This window comes from Phoca vitulina, unplaced genomic scaffold, assembly GCF_004348235.1.
Source record: "Phoca vitulina isolate PV1807 unplaced genomic scaffold, GSC_HSeal_1.0 scaffold28, whole genome shotgun sequence".
Classification (NCBI taxonomy): Eukaryota; Metazoa; Chordata; class Mammalia; order Carnivora; family Phocidae; genus Phoca; species Phoca vitulina.
The window spans coordinates 2,490,423-2,509,373 of NW_022589731.1; the positions used below are offsets into that span (position 1 = coordinate 2,490,423).

The window sequence follows — 18,951 nt, forward strand, 5'->3', positions numbered from 1 at the left end:
CACGCCACAGCCATGGACCAGCTCTAGCTAAAGACATCCCTTCCCCCTGCTTCCTTCTGTGCTTGAACAAACACCGGATCTGCCGCGCAGGGCCCTGGGGGGCGCAGGGGGAGGAAGGCCCCGGACGCCGTGCTTGCGACTCACCCAGCACCCTCCTGCCCTGTGGCTCCAAACCGCCTCTTTGTGGAGGGGCCGGTATGTAAACTGGTGAGCTAGTACAAAGGAACCGAGCGTGCCGCTGTCTAAAAATACACACCTCCGAGCGCACCAGGTCACAAGGCTGGCAGCACCTACTTCGGTTATGGTTCACTTTGCTTCCCTAAGCTATCCAGCTTCTCTGGGACCCGTCAACCCAGGAGCCCCAATGCCTATGGGTGGGACTGACTCAGCTGTTGGGATGAAGTGGCCTTCTAGAGGCTCAGAGGCCCAGTCCCAGGCAGCACAGGGACACCGACCGCCTGTGAGCGGGAGGGAACCTCGCGGCCTCTGCAGGGTGAATTCCCCTCTTTCTGCTCCGCCGCCTGGCTTCTGAGCTGCCTCGGTCCCTGGCCGCGGTTGTTTGCTTTTTGCATCAGCAGCTAGCTCCACAGTCTACTTCACTCTGTAATGGCCATTTCCTCCCAGGGAGCCTCCTTGGACTGACACACTCAGGATACACAGGAAATCTCCTCCAATCCCAGGATGGGCAACAGGAGATGGATTTTCCACAACAGTCTTTTAAAAAAGGCAGAAAGTTCTATGTAAACAGTAGGCTGCCCTGAGTGGCTGCGGAGCCCACCGTGCTTGGCCCGCTGTCCTAAAGAACATCACTTCTGTCCGCCCCTCCAAAAAGCAGGAGACCCCAGAAAGCAAAAGATACACTGGTGAGGTAATCTCCCCGCTCTCCTGCATGTCTGCATGTCCTGTCGACAAGGCACTGACTGCCTTTTGTTCTGAATTGTCTTTTCAGAGGTGTTTGTGAAGAAACAGCTTAGAGGAGAGAGGTAGTATCCTGCTCTGGAGTAAACAGCAGGTCTGCATATTGCCTTGGGACACAAAGACAGTGCGACTCTCCAAAGCAAACTGGGTGGGTTTGCTTCCTGCACGCAGGAAGAGGTGTGGTCTCCCTAAGGTCTGGGTTCTCTCCTATAATGTAACCCACCGCCATTCATCTGGGCCCACGGCTCACCCCCAGGGGACTTGGAGGCAATGGGAACTGGTGCAAATGGGCCCTAAGAAAGTCTTTTGTCTGACTCAGAGTCTCCTATTTTCTGCTGGCACTCACGGAAGCAGGCTAAGCTAACTGGCTGGCTTGCAGATAGGTAGGATAAAGTCTTGGATCTTTAGCAGTTCTTGACCATTGTTCTTCTGCTCCTCCTGGGGTCAATGCTGCTGCCCAACCCCATGCTCCAGATCTGTCCTGTGTCCAGCAAGCTCAGAAGAAGTCCCAAGTTATCAAAACATATAAAAATCACAGAAAGAAGATTCCCCCCCCCCCCCCCCCAAAAAAGCAGTGCTCTGCTTTGCAAAAGGATGGATCCCATGACTCTTAAATAGAATCGTATTTAGGACCCCTAAAGGATGGTGTGATTTGTCCCACAGGACTGAATTTGCAGGGGTTGTCAGGAATAGGCCTTCATGTAAAACAAGGTTCACCTCTGCTTTTCTCTTGGAGGTGGAAATGCCAAGAGGTCAGGCCTGGGAGTGGAGCTTCTCAGGGACAACTGTTAACCTCTGTGTCCTTCAGAAAGACCAGCACTGCCCACTGACACTCACTAACCCCTTACAAGAAAAGTCAATTGCTCGGGTCTGTAGCTTAGGTAACTGACTCTTGCCAATATCAGTTTCCTGACTTTGATCATGACCTGTAGTCACCGTCGACATTACCACTGGGAGAAGCTGACCAACGGGTGCCCCGCTCAGTGGCTCTGTGACGGCAGAAAGTGATCTGACTTCTCCTTGAACCGGGAACGACGCCACCTACCCTGCAGTGTGGCGGTGGAACTGGGAGGGGAGGAATGTAGAGTGCCTAGTCGTTTTGCAATGTCTTGGGAGCCTATTTCAAAATAAAAAGTTAAAAAAAAAAAAATGCCATGACTTAGGGAACCAAACAGGTCATCTCGTTAGACTCATAATTAAATGAAGACAGTGCTCTGAAAGCCTTGGGCCTATCCTGTTTGTGGTCATATTAAAATAATAATAAACTAAACGGTTTAAGTGAAGAAAAAACAAATCAATTCCTCTGCTGCAGTGACCTCAGGCACTCAATAGAATGAGAGCCCTCACAGGTCACTTGAGTCCCCACGAGGCTCAGGGCACCTCCCTGCCCCACACAGTGTTTTCCCGAAGCACAAGACAGCAATGGCAGCTGCAGGGACCGCTGGGGTGCTGGGTCCTCGGGCAGAAACTCCCAGGTCCCTCGCCTGGGGGATGTGGCGGCAACAGGGTGGGTGGAGGAAAGCTTCTAGCTGAGGCTGGCGGGGGTAATTCCTTCCTGCCCAGGGAAAGGTGCAGGCCGTGGAGGAAGGACACCGGATCCACCACCTACTGGCCCAGGGGTGGGGGAAAGTGACTTGACTTCTCTCTCAAATGGGATAATGCCCCCCACCCTGCAGTGAGGACTGGGGAAAAGGTTTGTAGAGTGTCCAGCACAAGGCCAGACACACAGTAGGAGCTCAATAAAAGGGAGCTCATACCTAAGGGAGAATGCCCAATTCGTGATCAACCAGGGGGTCTTAATAAAACAGCCACTATGTGTCTAGCGCCGTGACAGAAATGTGGGAGGAGTAGACAGGGGCCTTGTCTCCAAGGTCAGCAAAAACAGCAGGGGGGACCTGCCTCACTCTCCCATAATGTGAGACAGGACGGAGTACCTTCCCCTTCTCTCCTCCCCCCGACGCCTGGGGCATCAGGCCCTGGCATAATTCTCTGCCTCTTCCTGCCTGAAAAACCACTTGGGTTTTCCTTCCAGAGCTGCCTTGCTGGAGAGAAGCACCTGTCCCACATGAAGGTCATAACTCCTCCGTGTCCCTCCTGTGGGCTCTGCAGGACTCACAAACACACGGATGGGCCTGGGCATAGTGGATCTTCACCCCTAGGCCCAGAAAGCAGGTTCAGACCTGGGGAAACAACTGGGTTGGGGGGGGCCCTCACTGAGGACAGTTCCCCTACAAACCTCATCCAGGATTTGACTGATATGCAAATGTCAGACCACTGGCCTGATCATTGCACTGGCTCTCTGTCCTCACCTTGTTGACCCTGCTCCCAGCTGTCCTTGCCCCAACCCCCACTCCAGCCGTCCTGCGGGACCCTCAGTCTTCTGGGATGGGTCCTCTGCCTTTGGCCACAGAAGCCCCAGACCCTCACCACTCTTCCAACCGGCAGGCTGACCCTGAACTCAGACCAGACACCACCCAGACATACCGCAAGCCTGTGTCCTAGATCCTAAGATTTATGGCTCACATGTGGGATTTTTTTTTTTTTTGGCCAGGATTTGACTGGCAGATGAGGGAGCTTATAACATTATGAAGCCCTGGTTTCCCTCTTTTCTCTTAGTTCCTTTGCTTTTTCTCTATCACTTCCACCAGCCAGTCAAACTTCTATGAGCCCCCTGCCCAAGCCTGTGGCCAGGCAGGCCAAAGCAAAGCAGCTGGGTAATACTCCAAACACATCCCCCAGATGCCAGGCCGCGGAAAGGCTCATCACATCCCGGCACCTCTGAAGCTAACACTGAGACCCTTCTGGAGATAATTGGTGCTCTCAGCTTTCTCCCCTTGGGTGTTCCTTGCTCCAAAATTCCAGGCAAGGCAAAGGGCTGGCAGAGCTGTTCCCGAGGCCGGTTGCTAGCCCTCCCGAAGCTTCTAAGAGCGAAGGCAGCTGACTCAGGTGCTGCTGAGTCACGCTGCCAGGGCTGAGCCTGAGGGAATCAGGAGGTGACCTCAGCCACCCTTCCCAGAGGCAGGTAGGTAGGAACAGAGACTTAACTGGTGTTAGATAACCCAGTAGATGTTGGCCGAGGCCCAGAACCCCCTCACCAGCACACGCTCCCACCTCTCACTGCTGTGAGTGTTTGGTGCTGGGGGCTCATGGCTGCCCCTTCTCCAAAGGCAGGCCCTCAGCCCTCAGCCCACACTGCATGCCCTCTGGGGGAGGGGCGGCTTCCAGACAAAGGATGACCTATGGGGAGTACTCAAGGTGTCTCCTACCATGGGACAACCTGGAGCCCACCCTGGGCTTCTTCCCCTGCCCTGTCCTGCTTCTCTCACTGCCTTAGGATGTTCACCTGAGAGCGGCCCCCCAAGTCACTTGTGTAAGAATCCTCATCTCAGGCTCTGCTTTTAGGGACCCTGACCTAAGATAGGAAACATTCATCATTGCCATTCTCCCTTCCCCTCTCCTCCTGGGGGATCCCCCTCGATCCCGGATTTGGGGCAGGTTGGGAACCCTCATGCCCAGGCGGCTCTCCCTAGCTTGGTTCCGATCTTGTTGGCTTCTATTTTCCTTCCGTTCAAGTGAGGGAGTGAGTAAAGTATGAAAGGGTTAGGAAGTTTCTAGGGGGCAGGGGGAAACCAGGAACAGGCCTGGGAGCCCCCAGGGTGGGATTCCACATGGCCAGCAGCACCCACTCTGAAGTCCTGGAAAGTGAGTGAGCAAGAGAGAAGCATCAGAGAGAAAACCCCACTGCGGGCAGAGGAGAAAAACAGCAAAACAGGGGAAAGGAAACTTCCTTTGGATGGGATGGGGGCCAGTCAACCTCCTTCCTCTCTATAATATCACACACTGTGCCCAGGTCCCATCACGTTGGGGCTGGAGGGGGTCCTGGGCTGGCCTTTCCCAGGAGTTGGGGGCGGCATGGGGGCAGGTGACTTGATTAAAACTGCCATTCACTGAGCACTCACTATGGGATGGGCACTGTGCAAAGTGCTTCCCATGAATTCTTTTCATCCTCACCACAAGCCTATAAGAGGAAGCTGAAGTTCAGAGAGGGCCCCAGTCCTGCAGCAGCTGTTGGGGTATCCTCCCCTGAGATGGCTCATGGGAAGCCCTGGCCAGAGGTTCTGGTGCTGGTTACACCTCCTGGCTGTGTGGCCCATGCAAGTCTATTAGCCTCCCTTGGCCTCAGTTTCCTAGCCAGTAAAATGGGGATAATAACCTCACTGGGAGGAGCAAGTGAGAGTACACGTGTGAGCGTGCTGTGTGAAACACTAGGCACGTGTCAGGAATTGGTCACCTTAAGGGCTAACATTTATTTAAGTCCTGCTAGAGGTGAGCCACAGTTCTAAGCCCCTGTAATGTATTAATTCGTTTTATCCCGGCAACAGCCCCATGAAGTAGATACTATTATCATCCCTATTTTCCAGATGAGAATACTGAGGCACAAAGAAGGTAACACACTTGATAAAAGCCAGACTTTGCAGGGGGGGAAACCAGGCAGCGTGATGCCCCAGACGCTGGGCTTTGGTAGCAGCAGGACAGAAGCCTTGTGCTTCCCCCGCACGGTCCAAGCCCTCCCGTCCTTGGAGGTCAGCTCCAGGCGCCCCTCCTTCAGGAGGTCTTTGCTGCCTTCCTCAGCCCACAGTGACACACTCCAAACACACTCAGAGTTGCACTGTGGTAGAAAGGGTCACATCCTGCCTTCATTGATTCCCTGATTAGGCAGCAGGTCTTGACTCTCATCTCTCCTAGTAGCTTGAGGATTCCTTAGATGAAGGAAACAAATCTACATCCCCCCTTGGCTCACCAGGCCATCCCAGCCCCCAGCCCCAGGTACTGAGTCCCAGCCTGGCACAGGCTGAGCCCCTCATAAATACCCGCTGTCCGTATGATGACGAGGTGATATTTCCCTGGAGCACTGGCCACCAGTGGGAGAAAAAGCCCATCATTCTCGAGGTAACAGGCAGCCTTCATGCCCCCAAGGCCAAGTCCACTCCTGATACCAGGGCGCCATGCTGGCTTCATGTTGGCTCTGGGACACTTGTGTCCACAGCATCCCAGCTGGGCTCCCAAGCCCTTGCTGGGCAGAGCATCTGGACTGTACTGGGGCAACATCGAAGGTCACACAAACCTGGGTGTTGGACATTCCAAATTCCCTCAGGACTCAGTGCAAAGCCAGGTAGGGTATGAAAGTCCCCCCACATTAAGTCCTAGGCCAGGGATGGAGAAGTAGTCCTCTGCCTTCATGGAAGAAGCACAGGGGTGAGATTCTCTATACCCTCACTGACTGGTTCCAATCTTGCCCAAACTGTGGGATATGGAAGTTTTTCCTCGTCACTAAATTAATTCTCTCCAATTCTAGCATAAGACTCAGAGAACAGGCAGCAATGTGTGCTCTTGTCTCTCCCCGCTTTAGCAGATGGGGGTGTGTGAGGAGCACCTTTCAGAGAGGACCCACTCTCTGAAGGCAGGGCCCCATGTGTGTTTGCAAGTCACCAAGCAGGTGCTGACCATGGGGTGAAGGTGTGCCAGAGAGTTAATGAGACAAGGACCCTGCTTCTTGCAAAGGTCCCACTGATTGCCATTGCCGGGGCCCAGCAATAATGGGGGTGAGGCCCCCTGTGACCCGGCCCAGCTCCATGGCCTGGGGAAAGGCAGAGGATCCGAAGCCAGGAGGCAGCATCACCCACAGGTTCAGGGCTAAGAGCCCAGACTGGAGCAGAAGACCAAGGTTCACACCTCAGATTGGCCACTTTTATGAGTGGTTACCTGACATCTCTGAACTCCCAACATCTTCATCCCCCAAGCAGAAATTAGAATACACACCTCAGCATGGAGATTTGTATATGATAACAAAAAAGCACTTTGTAAGCTATAAACCGTACACCAATTTAAAACATCATAGCAATAGCAGATTAGGACACATCGGGGCAGTTTTTCTCTAAATTACACATAACCAATTGCTGTAAACATGTTCCCAAATGGCGCAGTGGTTAATGGCCCTTATTGCCAGACACATGGGTTCAAATCCTAACCCTGCCAACTCACAGGCTGTGTCACGTAAGCTCCGGAGCCTCGGCTGGGTAACGGGCCAGGAGGATCCAAAATCGGACATGGGGAGTGTGCTCAATTTAAGGGTGTCTATGATTGCAGTGGGATTAGTGGGAAAAGTTCAGCCTGGAGTTCTTCATCCTTTCACAGAAGAACTTGATCTCTCTGTGCTTTCCGTGAAGAGGAAGCCTAAGTCCCAGTGCCTAAGAAATTCCTTAGAAGTTACATGGCCAATAGAGGTGGCCTGGGAATGGTGGGAGAGGCCCCTGTAGGGGCAGTGGCCTTCACAGTCAGGGGCTTCCCCTTCTCTGGGGAGTTGTTAGGATGTAGATTCGTAGGCCCACCCTGCCCAGAATTTCCAGCAGCCAGCCTTTTCTTGGCCTAAGAAATGCTTCTCCCCAGGTTGCCTCCCATCCCAATAGTGGGGCCATCCAAAGCTTACCTGGAAGGAAGGGGATGATTCTCTGCTTGGGGTCCTTCTGGCCACCTTCAATGGGAAACTTATCCAAAAGCTGCATCTGAGAAGCCAGACAGACAGAGGGATAGGATTCAGAAGACTGGAACAGCCCTCAGAGTCCCTTCCCCACTCCACGCCACTGCTTCAGGGCCCCACTGCCCTCATCTGGATGAGTGGCGCCTCAACCCCTCATTTCACAGATGATTAATAAACCACATGGGGCATGAGAGAGAGGAGGCCAGAGCTCTGGACGCATCAAAGGGGTGTCTGAACAATCTCAAGGAGGCATGGAGGCATGGGGGCGGGGTGGGGAGTGTCTGAAGATGCCCCCTCATGAGGCCTCGGGAGAGACCAGCAGGCTTTCTCGCATTCCGTAGGTGGGGTTTCCAGAACTTTCTTTGGGCCCACCTTCCTTCACACGTCATCTGCTGGGTAAACCCTTTAGCCACTGGCCATCTCACACCCTCCTGGGCCAGGACAGGGGAAGGCCCCACCTGATACTTCAGACAGACCACCCACCTTCCAGAACCGCTCTGCAGAAACAGACCCAGATGTTATTTTAATTGTAAAACCAAACCCAGCCCACCGCGCCCACTGCTGTAAGACCCCTCCTCCATTTCCTACCTTCCCACCCTGAGATTGCTGCTGTTTTTCCAGGGACAGACCCATCGGAAGAGTTTCCAGGGTTTTGGAGGAACAACTATTTTTTCCTTCTGCTATTCTGGGCTGAGATTCTGTATAAGCTGGAAAAACACGCCGGAGACAGGATGGACGAGGCCACGGCCCCTGTGTGTGTGGTTAATCTCCCTTCCAAGCCACAGGCAGAAGCAGGAGCAGAATGGACAGGGCAGGATCTAGCCCTGCTGCCCCAGCTGTGTGACCCTGGCAAGGCGTGGAAGCTTTCTCTATAGGGCTTCTGGCACCTCCTTGGTCAAATGAGGAAGATCAGTCACATGATATCTGAAGTCCATTCCTTCAAATATTTATTGAGCACCTACTTGGAGCACTGAACACCAAGAAAATGGCAGTAAAGCGACAGGTGTGCCTGGGTGGCTCAGTCAGTTAAACGTCTGCCTTCAGCTCAGGTCATGATCCCAGGGTCCTGGGATCGAGCCCTGCATCGGGCTCCTTGCTGAGCGCGGAGTCTGCTTCTCCCTCTGCCTCTGTCCCTCCCCCCGCTCATGCGCTCTCTCTCTCTCATAAATAAATAAAATCTTAAAAAAAAAAAAGAAGAAAAGCAACAAAGTCCCTGCTTTCAGGGAGTTTACATTCTAGTGGAGGGGGACAAACAGTAAACACATAAATATGTATTGATAAAACCTATGAAGAAAAACGAAGTCGGGGAAGGTTTTGGAGCAGAATAGAGATTGTTTCTTTGTATAGCGTGCTGAGAAAGGACTTAGGAATCAGATGGCAATTCAGCAGAGACCACAGGAGGTGGGGAAGCAAGCCTCAAGGAGGGCGGAGAATGTTCCAGCAGGGGAAATGGGAAGTGCAAGAAGAGCTTGAAAAGGCCGGGGTAGCTGCTGTGGAGCAGAGTGAGCAAGGGCTGAGGTGCAGGAAGTGAGATCCGAGACGTGGGCCAGATCACGGGGAGGATGGCTTAGCTTCAGCATCGTGAATGGGCCGGAGGGTGGAAGCAGGGAGACCAAGTAGGAGCCTAGGATGGAGGCTGGGACCAAAGTGCTAGCTGGCATTGAAGGTGGTGAAAGGTAGTCCTGCGCTAGGTTTCACGGGTGTGTGCGCACCTGCACGCATTCCCATCCACGCACCCACCCACCCAGCTCTAACACATGATTTTAGGGTTCTCTCTTGCACAATCATTACCCAACATGCACAGGCTATTTAGAGCCCACACGTGAAGGGTGGGTCATTGTCGGACTCGATTCAAAACAAGGCAGAGACTGCACCATTATTAACTTTCACTTCCTGAGTACAGACTGAAATTTAACAAAAGCTGGCTCATGAGTTTTCAAACCCTAATGTTATAAGTCCATCTCTCAAACATTTAATAACTGCCTGCTTCATGTAAATATACCCACTGGGCCATAACACTATGAACTTGTGCTTAGGATATTTTTTTTAATTAATGCATTTTCAAACAAATTCAATGCAGAATAGCACTCCCGTCTTCACCTTTTCCCATTTTCCTCACCCATATTCTGTTTTGTACATTTCATTTCTGTATTACATAAGAATTTATGTTCTCTGAGGGGAAAGCCAGAAATCACAGAAGCAGTGGATGAACAAAAAGAGTAAGAATCACTCATAATTCTTCCCCTGGAAAAAGTGACATTAATGTTTTTGGGGTATATATCCTTTCCAGACATTCGTCCATGCATGTAAATAAAATGAGCTCATCAATACTCTTACACTATGTAATGAACAATTTTCTATGTCAGTGAATACTTCCATATTAGCACTCCTAATTGTGACACGGAATGTCAATGTTTGGATGGGCCATAGTTTATTTATCTACTGTCCTACTGTTGGATTTTTAGGTTGTTTCTGACTTTTCTCTACTCTATGTAATAGTGCTAGAGTGAACATCCCTATCCGTGCATCTATGCACACTTCCTTAATACTATTTCCATTTTTGTTTCATTCTGTTGGAATGTACGCATATTTAGAGGCACCTCAAATCTTCTCTAGAAGAAGACTGAGAATAAATCAATGGCTAACTAACATGTATAAGCCAGGCGTAAGATCTCTGAGCAATGGCTCCATAGAATTTCTGAGGATGAGTACAGAGATGTCTGAGAAGGAAGCCAGGCCCAGCAATGTGTCCTGCTGTGGAGTAGTCTGCCCTCATCAAACCGCCCTTGTCCTAGGGCACCTGCGTGGCTAAGTTGGTTAAGCACCTGACTTTGGCTCAGGTCATGATCTCAGGGTCCTGGGATCGAGCCCCGCATTGGGCTCCTTGCTTAGTGGGGAGTCTGCTTCTCCCTCTGCCTCTGCCCCTCCCCGACTCGTGTGCACACACACTCTCTCTCCCTATCTCAAATAAATTTTAAAAATCTTAAAACAAAACAAAACAAAACAACCATTCTTGTCCCAAAAGAGGGTGGCCAGCCGTACCCAACAAGCTGTGAGACTTTTCCAAGTTGGTGCTCGAAGGAGTTAGGTTCTAACTCCTGTATTGTTCTTCAGACCCCAGATTCTGAGATTCTCACGAATAGTGCACAGGGAATGAGGGACCAACAGGAGTGGGTAGGGGCAGGCAGGATTCACACATTCATCCCTTTCCTCTAAAAACATTTGCTATGTGCCTTCCAGATGCCAGACCCTCCGTTAGATGCTAGAAATAAATCATAGTCTTTACACCAAGGAGTTCACAATCTAGCTGTAGAGCAGGGCTTCACACCTTCAACGTGCATTTGAAGCACCTGCCAACAGGTGAAAATGTAGGTTCTGATTCAGTAGGTCCAGGCAGGGGCCTGAGAACCTGCATTTCCACCAAGCTCCTAGGCAATGCTGGAACTGCTGACCCGTGGCTCATACTCACCACACAGCTCTGGGCTGTTCCGTCTGCGTGACAGTCACTAGCTACACGTGGCTGTCGAGCACTTGAAATGTGGCCTGTCCAAATTAAGATGTGTTGTAAGTGTGAAGTATGCAGCAGGTCTCAAAGCCTCAGTATGAAAAAAATGTGAAACATCTCATTAACAAATTTTGTATTGGTTGTATATTGAAATGATAACATTTTGGATCTATCAGGTTAAATAAAAATACTTTTAAAAATAATTTCACCTGGGGCGCCTGGGTGGCTCAGTCAGTTAAGCGGCTGCTTTCGGCTCAGGTCATGATCCCAGAGTCCTGGGATCGAGCCCCACGTCGGGCTCCTTCCTCAGTGGGGAGCCTGCCTCTTCCTCTCCCTCTGCCTGCCACTCCCCCTGCTTGTGCTCTCCCTCTCTCTAGCTCTATCAAATAAATAAATAAAATCTTTAAAAAAAAATAAAAAAAATAAAAAAAAAATAAAAAAAAAAAAAATAAAAATAATTTCACCTGTTTTCTTTGACGTTTTTAAGTGGCTACTAGAAAATTTTAAATTACGTATGGGGTTCACATGACATTTTTGTTCGAGAGGCTGTTCTAGGGCAAGATGGTTCTCAAAGTGTAGTCTCAAGTCTGCACATGCCAGAATCATCTTTGGGGGGTGGTGTTGGTTAAAAATGCAGTTTCCTGGGCCTCATGAGGAAGTTCGTGAAGTTTTGCTGTGGAGCTAGAGATCGACAAGCAAGTTCTGGAGTGACAGGGAACGGTGAGCACATATGCACAGGATCCTGAAGTTGCTGAAGGAGGAGGTCAGGGAAGGCTTCCTGTAGGAGATGAAGACAGCTCTGTCCTGGCAGTGATGGTCACATTCCCTGGGTCCTCCCTGCCAAAGAACGCTCTGAATTGCAACGGGTTCACGTGTCTCCTGGAAGGCAGGGGTCATCTGATAGCCCCACAGATTTGAATTTTCCCTCAAAAGGCCTGTTGGAGGATGCTTTACAGCTGGCCTCTCTCCCACCTCCTCCTTCTGTAACAGATTTTCTTCTTCCCCCACTCTGGCTTTGTCTGGGCCCTCCTGAGGCCAAGACAAGCCCATCTGCTGAGAGTACTGGGTCAATGGGTCCTCTCCAGAGCCATGAGTACCCAGCTGGCCTGCACCCCTCCTCTCCCTATCCCCCCACCCCCAGCCCTCAGGGGCTGAGTCCAGCCACACCTGTCACCTAATCCCGACCAGCAGGGCTGAGCCCATAGAGCCTCAGCATCTGCCCTCCCTGTCATCCCCAAGGCCCACTGGCCACGGGATAAGGAAGTGCCACTAACCAGCCGCTGGTGACATTTTCTCTGCCTATAGGTCATCCTTCAACGAAAGCAAATCCCCTGGCTCAGACTTCAGAGCAAACCAAGCAAAGGTGGCCCAGCTGAGTTTACTCAGCATGCGGGGCTCTCGCAGCTGCGTGGTTCAGTGTCTTGGTGCACACACAGCAGGGCGGAGTGGCGGGTGATGGGCTAAACGTCTGGGGCCCTGGATACGCAGCCCAAATGCCCCCCGACCCGGGAAGCCAGGCAGGCTGCAAAGTGGTTCTGCAGCCTGGGTGGTGCTCAGTTTGCAGGGCTGGGTTTGAGCGATAAAAACTTCACAGGAAAGGTCGAGGAGGCTGCCTCATGCAGAGGCCTGCCCAGGCCCGGGTGCGTGGCCAGGGAGGCAGGAAGGCCCTGCGCCCAGCCTGCAGTTCTGCTGCGGCCACCTCTTCAGGCAGGAAGTGGATTCCCCTGTCACTCCAGCAAGGGCCTGACTCAGCTGGAAGAAAAGCAGGGCCCATTGCCAGGGTCCTTCTTAGAGAGGCATCTGGCTAATGGAGCTGTTCGTAGCCACATCAGAACTCCGCAGTGTGCAGAGGACACGTGGGCTGTTTATCTAAGGGGTGGATACTGTGAGAGATACAGAGCAGCTCAGCCCCAAGAGCCGGCCCAGCCAGAGAAAGCTGACTCGGCAGTTCTTCTTGGGCAGGGCTGAGCAGCAATAAACGCTGAGGAAAGAGAAGGGTGGGCCCGAGCCCAGCTGGGGCACATGTGTAACCCAAGAGGCCGACTCCTCACCCTTCCGAGAGGGTGGAGTTCCCAGCCACTCTTGCTGTGGGGCTCCAACCCTCAAGCCTTAATCCTCGTCACCATTTCCAGTTCAGGAACGAAGGGGACTTTACTACAAGAAGTGGGTTCCCTAACCCAGCAATCCCCCTCAAAAAGACACAAGGCCACCCAGTATGTCTGGGGACCATGAGGGATCAAGGGAAACCTCAGAACTGGTTTGTCCATTCCACTGGCTGAGGGCGTATCAGTCCCTGGGCTAGAGGCTGGGGACACAGCAGAGGATCACGGAGACAGAGAGGGACAAGAAATAAAAATACACGTGGCTTTTCTTAAAGTTCCCATCCTTTGTGGCCTGAAATGGACTTCCCCCTTCCCTTCTTCAACCAATGGCCTTGCCAAGTGCCATCTGCCCTGGGAACCCTTCCTTGACCATTCCAGATGAAGCTCACCACCACCTTACTTTGAATTCTAACAGCACTCCTGGTTTGTATTCCCCATTACAGTACTTCACACACTGTTTTGTGATTTTTTGGTTCAAATTCATCTCATTGCCCAAGAGGAAGCACACTTCCCCTTGAACGGTTCTGGTGCTCCTTATAGAAAATCAGTTCACAATAAACATGTAAGATATTCCTGGACTCTCAATTCTATTCCTTTGATCCATATGTCTATCCTTCCAGCTGTACTACCCCATCTTGATTCTGTAGCTTTGTACTAAGTTGTTTTCTCTTTAACAGACTTCATTCTTTAGAATAGATTTAGGTTTACAGCAAAACTGAGCAGAAAGTACAGAGAGTTCTCATATGCCCCTTGATCCCACACACTCCTGGTCTCCCTCACTATCACAGTCCCAGCCCAGAGTGGTGTATTGTTTCATCTGATGAAACTACCATGGATACATTACTCTCCCCCAAAGTCCATAGTGTACATTAGGGTTCACTCTTGGTGTACATTCTATGGGTTTGGACAAATTATAATGGCATGTATCGCTATTATCTATCACATAGAATAGTTTCACTGCACTAAAAATCCTCTGTGCTCTGCCTAATTCATCCCCTTCCCCCCAGCCCCTGGAAACCACTCATCATGTTACTGTCTCCGTAGTTTCCCTTTTTCCAGAATGTCGTACAGTTGGGATCATACAGTACGTAGCCCTTTCAGGTTGGCTTCTTTCACTTCTTTCACATGCATGTAAGGTCTCTCCAAGTCTTTTCATGCCTTGATGGTTTGTTTTGGTTTTTAGTACTGAGTAATATTCCATTGTCTGGATTACACAGTTTATTTATCTATTCACTTACTGAAGGACATCTTGGTTGCTTACAAGTTTTTGTGATTGTGAAAAATGTTGCCACAAACATCCCTGTCCAGATTTTTGTGTGGACATAAGTTTTCTTTTTTTTAAGATTTATTTATTTATTTGAGAGATAGAAAGAGAGAGTAGGGGGAGAGGCAGAGGGAGAGAATCTTCAAGCAGACCCCTCGCTGAGTGCGGAAGGCTGACACGGGTCTCGATCCCAGGACCCATGAGATCATGACCTGAGCCCAAACCAAGAGTCATATGCTCAACAGACTGAGCCACCAGCCACCCTGTGTGGGACACAAGTTTTCAGCTTATTTGGGTAAACACCAAGGAGGGTGACTGCTGAATTGTATAGTGAGAATATGTTTAATTTTGTAAAAAATTGCCAACTGTCTTCAAAGTGACTGTACCATTTTGCATTTCTACCAGCAATGAATGAGTTTCCGTTGTCCCACATCCTCACAAGCATTTGGTATTGTCAGTGTTTTGGATTTTCACCATCCTAATAGGTATGTAGTAGTATCTCATTGTTATTTTAATTTGCAATTCCCTAATGACATACAATGCTGAACACCTTTTTATGTGCTTATTTGTCATGTATATATCTTCTTTGGTGAGGTGCCTATTTAGTAACCAGGTTGTTCTTTCTTGTTGTTTGCTAAGTTTTAAGAATTCTTTGTATATTTTGCATAACAGCCATTTATCAAATTTCTGCAAATATCTTTTCCCAGTCTGTGGCTTGTCTTGTTATTCTCTTGATGTATTAAGTTTTGAAATCAGGAAATGTAAGTCCTCCAGCTTTGTTTTTCTTTTTCAGAAGTATTTTGCCTATTTTCAGCCCCTCAAATTTTCATATGAGTTTTGGAATCAGCTTGTCAATTTCTGCAAAGGAGCTAGTTGGGATGTGGTAGGAGTGCATGGGCAGAATCGGCAGATGAATTTGCAGAGTGCTGCTATCTTAGCAATATTAAGTCTTCTAGTCCATGGACATGGGATGTCTCTCCATTTATTTAGTAACATTTTTGCCTTAAAGTCCATTTTGTCTGATATCAATATAGCCATTACAGCTCCTTTGTTTTCTAGTATAACATTTTAATTCCTTTAATGATTTTTTCACTATATTTTTTAGTTATTTCTTCATGGTTCCCTAGGGCTTACGGTATATATCTTACCTTATCAGAACCTACTTTAGATTTATACTACCTTAATTCCATTTATCAAATTTTTGAGAGAGAGAAACATTAATCCTATATAACTACATTCTCTTCCTCTTTTTTTGTATTATTGTTATATATATTACATTTAAATATGTTATAAATCCAATAATTGTTATGATTACTACCTAGACTGGGAGCTGGGGGGAAGGAGAGCACTGTGTTGTGGGCTGCATACAGCAGAAGTAGAACTTCTCCATTTGCCATTTCAACTGTCCGTTTAGGACAATTTGCAGAGATTTAAATTTTTAAAAAAAATGATTTTCACCATTTTTGGTTGTTTCACTGGGGACAGAGTTCACAGAGCTCATTGTACAGCCATTCTAAAAGTCATCTCCTTTCATGGGTCCTCTATTCCCCCACCCCAAAGCACCAGGTCCAGTGCTGGCTACCCATCTGGGGCAAGGGTCATCACACTCTTGGTGTCTACCGATTCTCAAAATTGGGCACAAATCTGAACTTTCACGTGAAGATATAAAAACAATAGATTTGGAACTGGACAGCACCCCTAAAACAATTATTAGCAGATCCTTTTTTGGGAAGTTTCAGCAGGGTTCTCTGTTCAAATGAAATCTAATATCAAACTTCATACATTGTAATTCTTGGAGTACAGAGAACGTATCATTCCAGAAAAACTTGTTGAAAAGACTATCCTTTTCCCATTGAATTACATTGACTCCTTTGTCAAAAATCAATTAACTATATATGTGTGGGGTCTATTACTTCTAGATTCTCTATGCTGTTCCAGTGACAGATTTATATATCCTGACACCAACACCATTCTTTCTTGATTACTATAGGTTTTTAGTTAAGTCTTAAAATCAAACTTTTTCTTTTTCAAAATTGTTTTGGTTGTTCTAGATTCTTTGCATTTTCAAACACATTTTAGAATAAATTGATTAATTTCTACAAAATAAAATAAATAAATCCCTCCTAGAATTTTTAAAATTGTAATTGCATGGGCTCTATAGATCAACTTAGGGGGAGAATAGCTACTTAACAATACTGAGACTTCTAATCCATGAATATGGTAAATCTTTCCATTTATTTAGGTCTTTCAGTTCATTCAGCGATGTAGTATAATTTTCAATGTAGAGGTCTTGCACATCATTCATTAAATTCATTCCTAAATTTTAAAATTTCCTTTGTGATTTCTCTTCTGGACTCATAAACCCAAGAAACTCAATCACACAAGAAACATAAAGAAACTACACCAATTCACATCATAAGCAGATGACTCAAAATCAGTAATAAAGAGGAAATCTTAAAAACAGCCATAGAAAAAATATACATTACATTCAGAGAAACAAAGGTAATGATGGCAGCAGATTTCTTGTTGGCAAAAACACAAACAAGAAGACTAGGGAAAGGCTTGTGACATCTGCAGGGCCCCGAAGAACATCTACCATGACTACAATCATAATTCTGCTCCATGTTTGGGGACCTCAGTTGTGAATGATTCAGCAGGTCCTCCACATCCACATTACATGGATCTTTTCATCTATAAGTTGGTGACCAAATAATTTATCATCCAAATTGGGAAATTTTGAGAACAAAAGGGAGTGCTAATAACAATTATGTCAGGATAACAGGTATAAAACAGGACTTACACAGCTGTGCTGGTTAATGGGTTTGTGATTACCCTAACTATGAGTTCCCAGCATCTAGCTTAGGTCCTGATATAAAGCAGGTGCTCGATAAATGCTTGATAATAAAAATAACATTTATTGAGAACTCTGTTAGGCACTGGGCTAAGACTTTTCACATGGCTTCTCTCATTTAATTCCCATATCAACTCTTTGAAATAGGTATTATTATTTTCCAGAGAAAGAAACCAACACACAGAGAGATTAAATAATTTGCCCAAACTAGCAAAGTGTGGAACTGGGATTCAAACCCAGGTATTCTGGCTTCAAACCCTGGTCTCTCAACTACCACGGTCTGAATGAATAAATTCAGTAAAAGAAAGAAAATGCAGAAATTCCACCAATTAGGGTTACATTCTTATTAAAATTCATAAAGGTGTAAGAACAACACATAATCAGAAGATCTATTAACGTAATTTACCACATTCATCAAATAATGGATAAAAACCTCCAAAGAATAAAAACTAAATGATCATTCTCATACAGGTAATGAAGTATTTGATAAAACTCAACATCCATTTGTGATTTTTTTTAATTTAGCAAATAAGAAATAGGAGTACATTTTCTTAATCTGAAAATGTTTGTCTACCCAAAATAACCCCCAGGGAAGAAACTCTGGGACAAAACAAGGATGTTGCCCACTATGACTATGTCTATCCATTATTATACTAATGATCCTTGCCAAGGTCCTTGCCAAGGCATTAACACAAGAAAAAGAAATGAGAGACTCAGAAGGAAAAAATAAAACCATCAGTATTCACAACCAATATGACACTATATACCAAATCAGAGAACCTTTAAGAGATCCACACCTCTGGACTTTGGAAATTTCTAACACCCTTATTAAAAAGAAATTAACGGGGTGCCTGGGTGGCTCAGTCAGTTAAGCATCTGACTCTTGGTTTCGGCTCAGGTCATGATCTCAGGGTCACGAGATCGGGCTCTGCACTCAGCGGGGAGTCTGCTCAAGATTCTCTCTGTCCTCTGTCCCCCAGCTCACACTCTTTAAATCAACAGGTAAGTAAATAAATAAAATATTTTTAAAAAAAAAGAAATAAAAAGAAATTAATCCCCAGAAGGTATAAGACACTAGGCCTTAAAGGAAAAAAAAGAATGCAAGAGCTGTGAAGAAGGACGGTGGCGAGGGTTGCACACCAGTGTGGGTGTTGTTAATGCCAATAAACTTAGAAGGGTTAAAATGGGAAATTTTATGTGTATGTTATCACAACGTAAAAAACGGTAAGTTTTATGTTATGTATATTTTACTGTCATAAAAAAAGAGAGACAATAAGATCTCATGGCTTTATGGTATGGACAACCAGCAGAGTGTGGACATGAACTAGAGATGAATCATTAAAGTTCTCTCCTTGTCGGCCCGCGAGGAGCCACTCAAAGAGCACTGAGCAGAGCCCTTGAGTCTGGAGCCTGGGCTCCAAACTGCACCAGCTGACCGAGTGACCCTTTGCAAGGCACTTATCCTTATCTGTGCAGTGGGGAAGATGATGCAACTCAGGGAGATAGGAGAGCCCAGATAAGATGCTGTGGCAGAAGTGTTCTAGAAACAGAAAGGGGCAGCGCAGGCATGCGGCGGCATGGCAGGTGCTCAGAACGCCCCAGGATGAGGTCAGGTTGAGGGTGGGCAGACAGGAGGGATAGAGGCTCTCTTATCAAAACGACTACAGCCTTCAGGCAACAGACACCTCACGGATCCCTGAAGCAGCAGCCAGGGAGAAAGACAGAAGGCAGAGCGGACCCATCCACCCAGGCAAGGAGCTGCCTGCAGTGGAT

At 47.9% G+C, this 18,951-nt stretch overlaps 1 protein-coding gene across 5 annotated transcripts in view; it reads right to left on the minus strand.

Annotated features, from left to right (window-relative positions):
* Positions 1 to 18,951, minus strand: part of SH3PXD2A (SH3 and PX domains 2A) — a 229,114-nt gene that overhangs the window by 134,386 nt on the left and 75,777 nt on the right. For 4 of the 5 annotated variants that reach the window (XM_032423478.1, XM_032423479.1, XM_032423477.1 and 1 more), the window contains exon 3: positions 7,406 to 7,481. In XM_032423478.1, the coding sequence (XP_032279369.1) occupies positions 7,406 to 7,481 (76 nt within the window). Of the gene's footprint in view, positions 1 to 7,405; positions 7,482 to 8,044; positions 8,289 to 18,951 lie in introns of those variants that run through there. The other variant, XM_032423480.1, reaches the window with a different exon arrangement.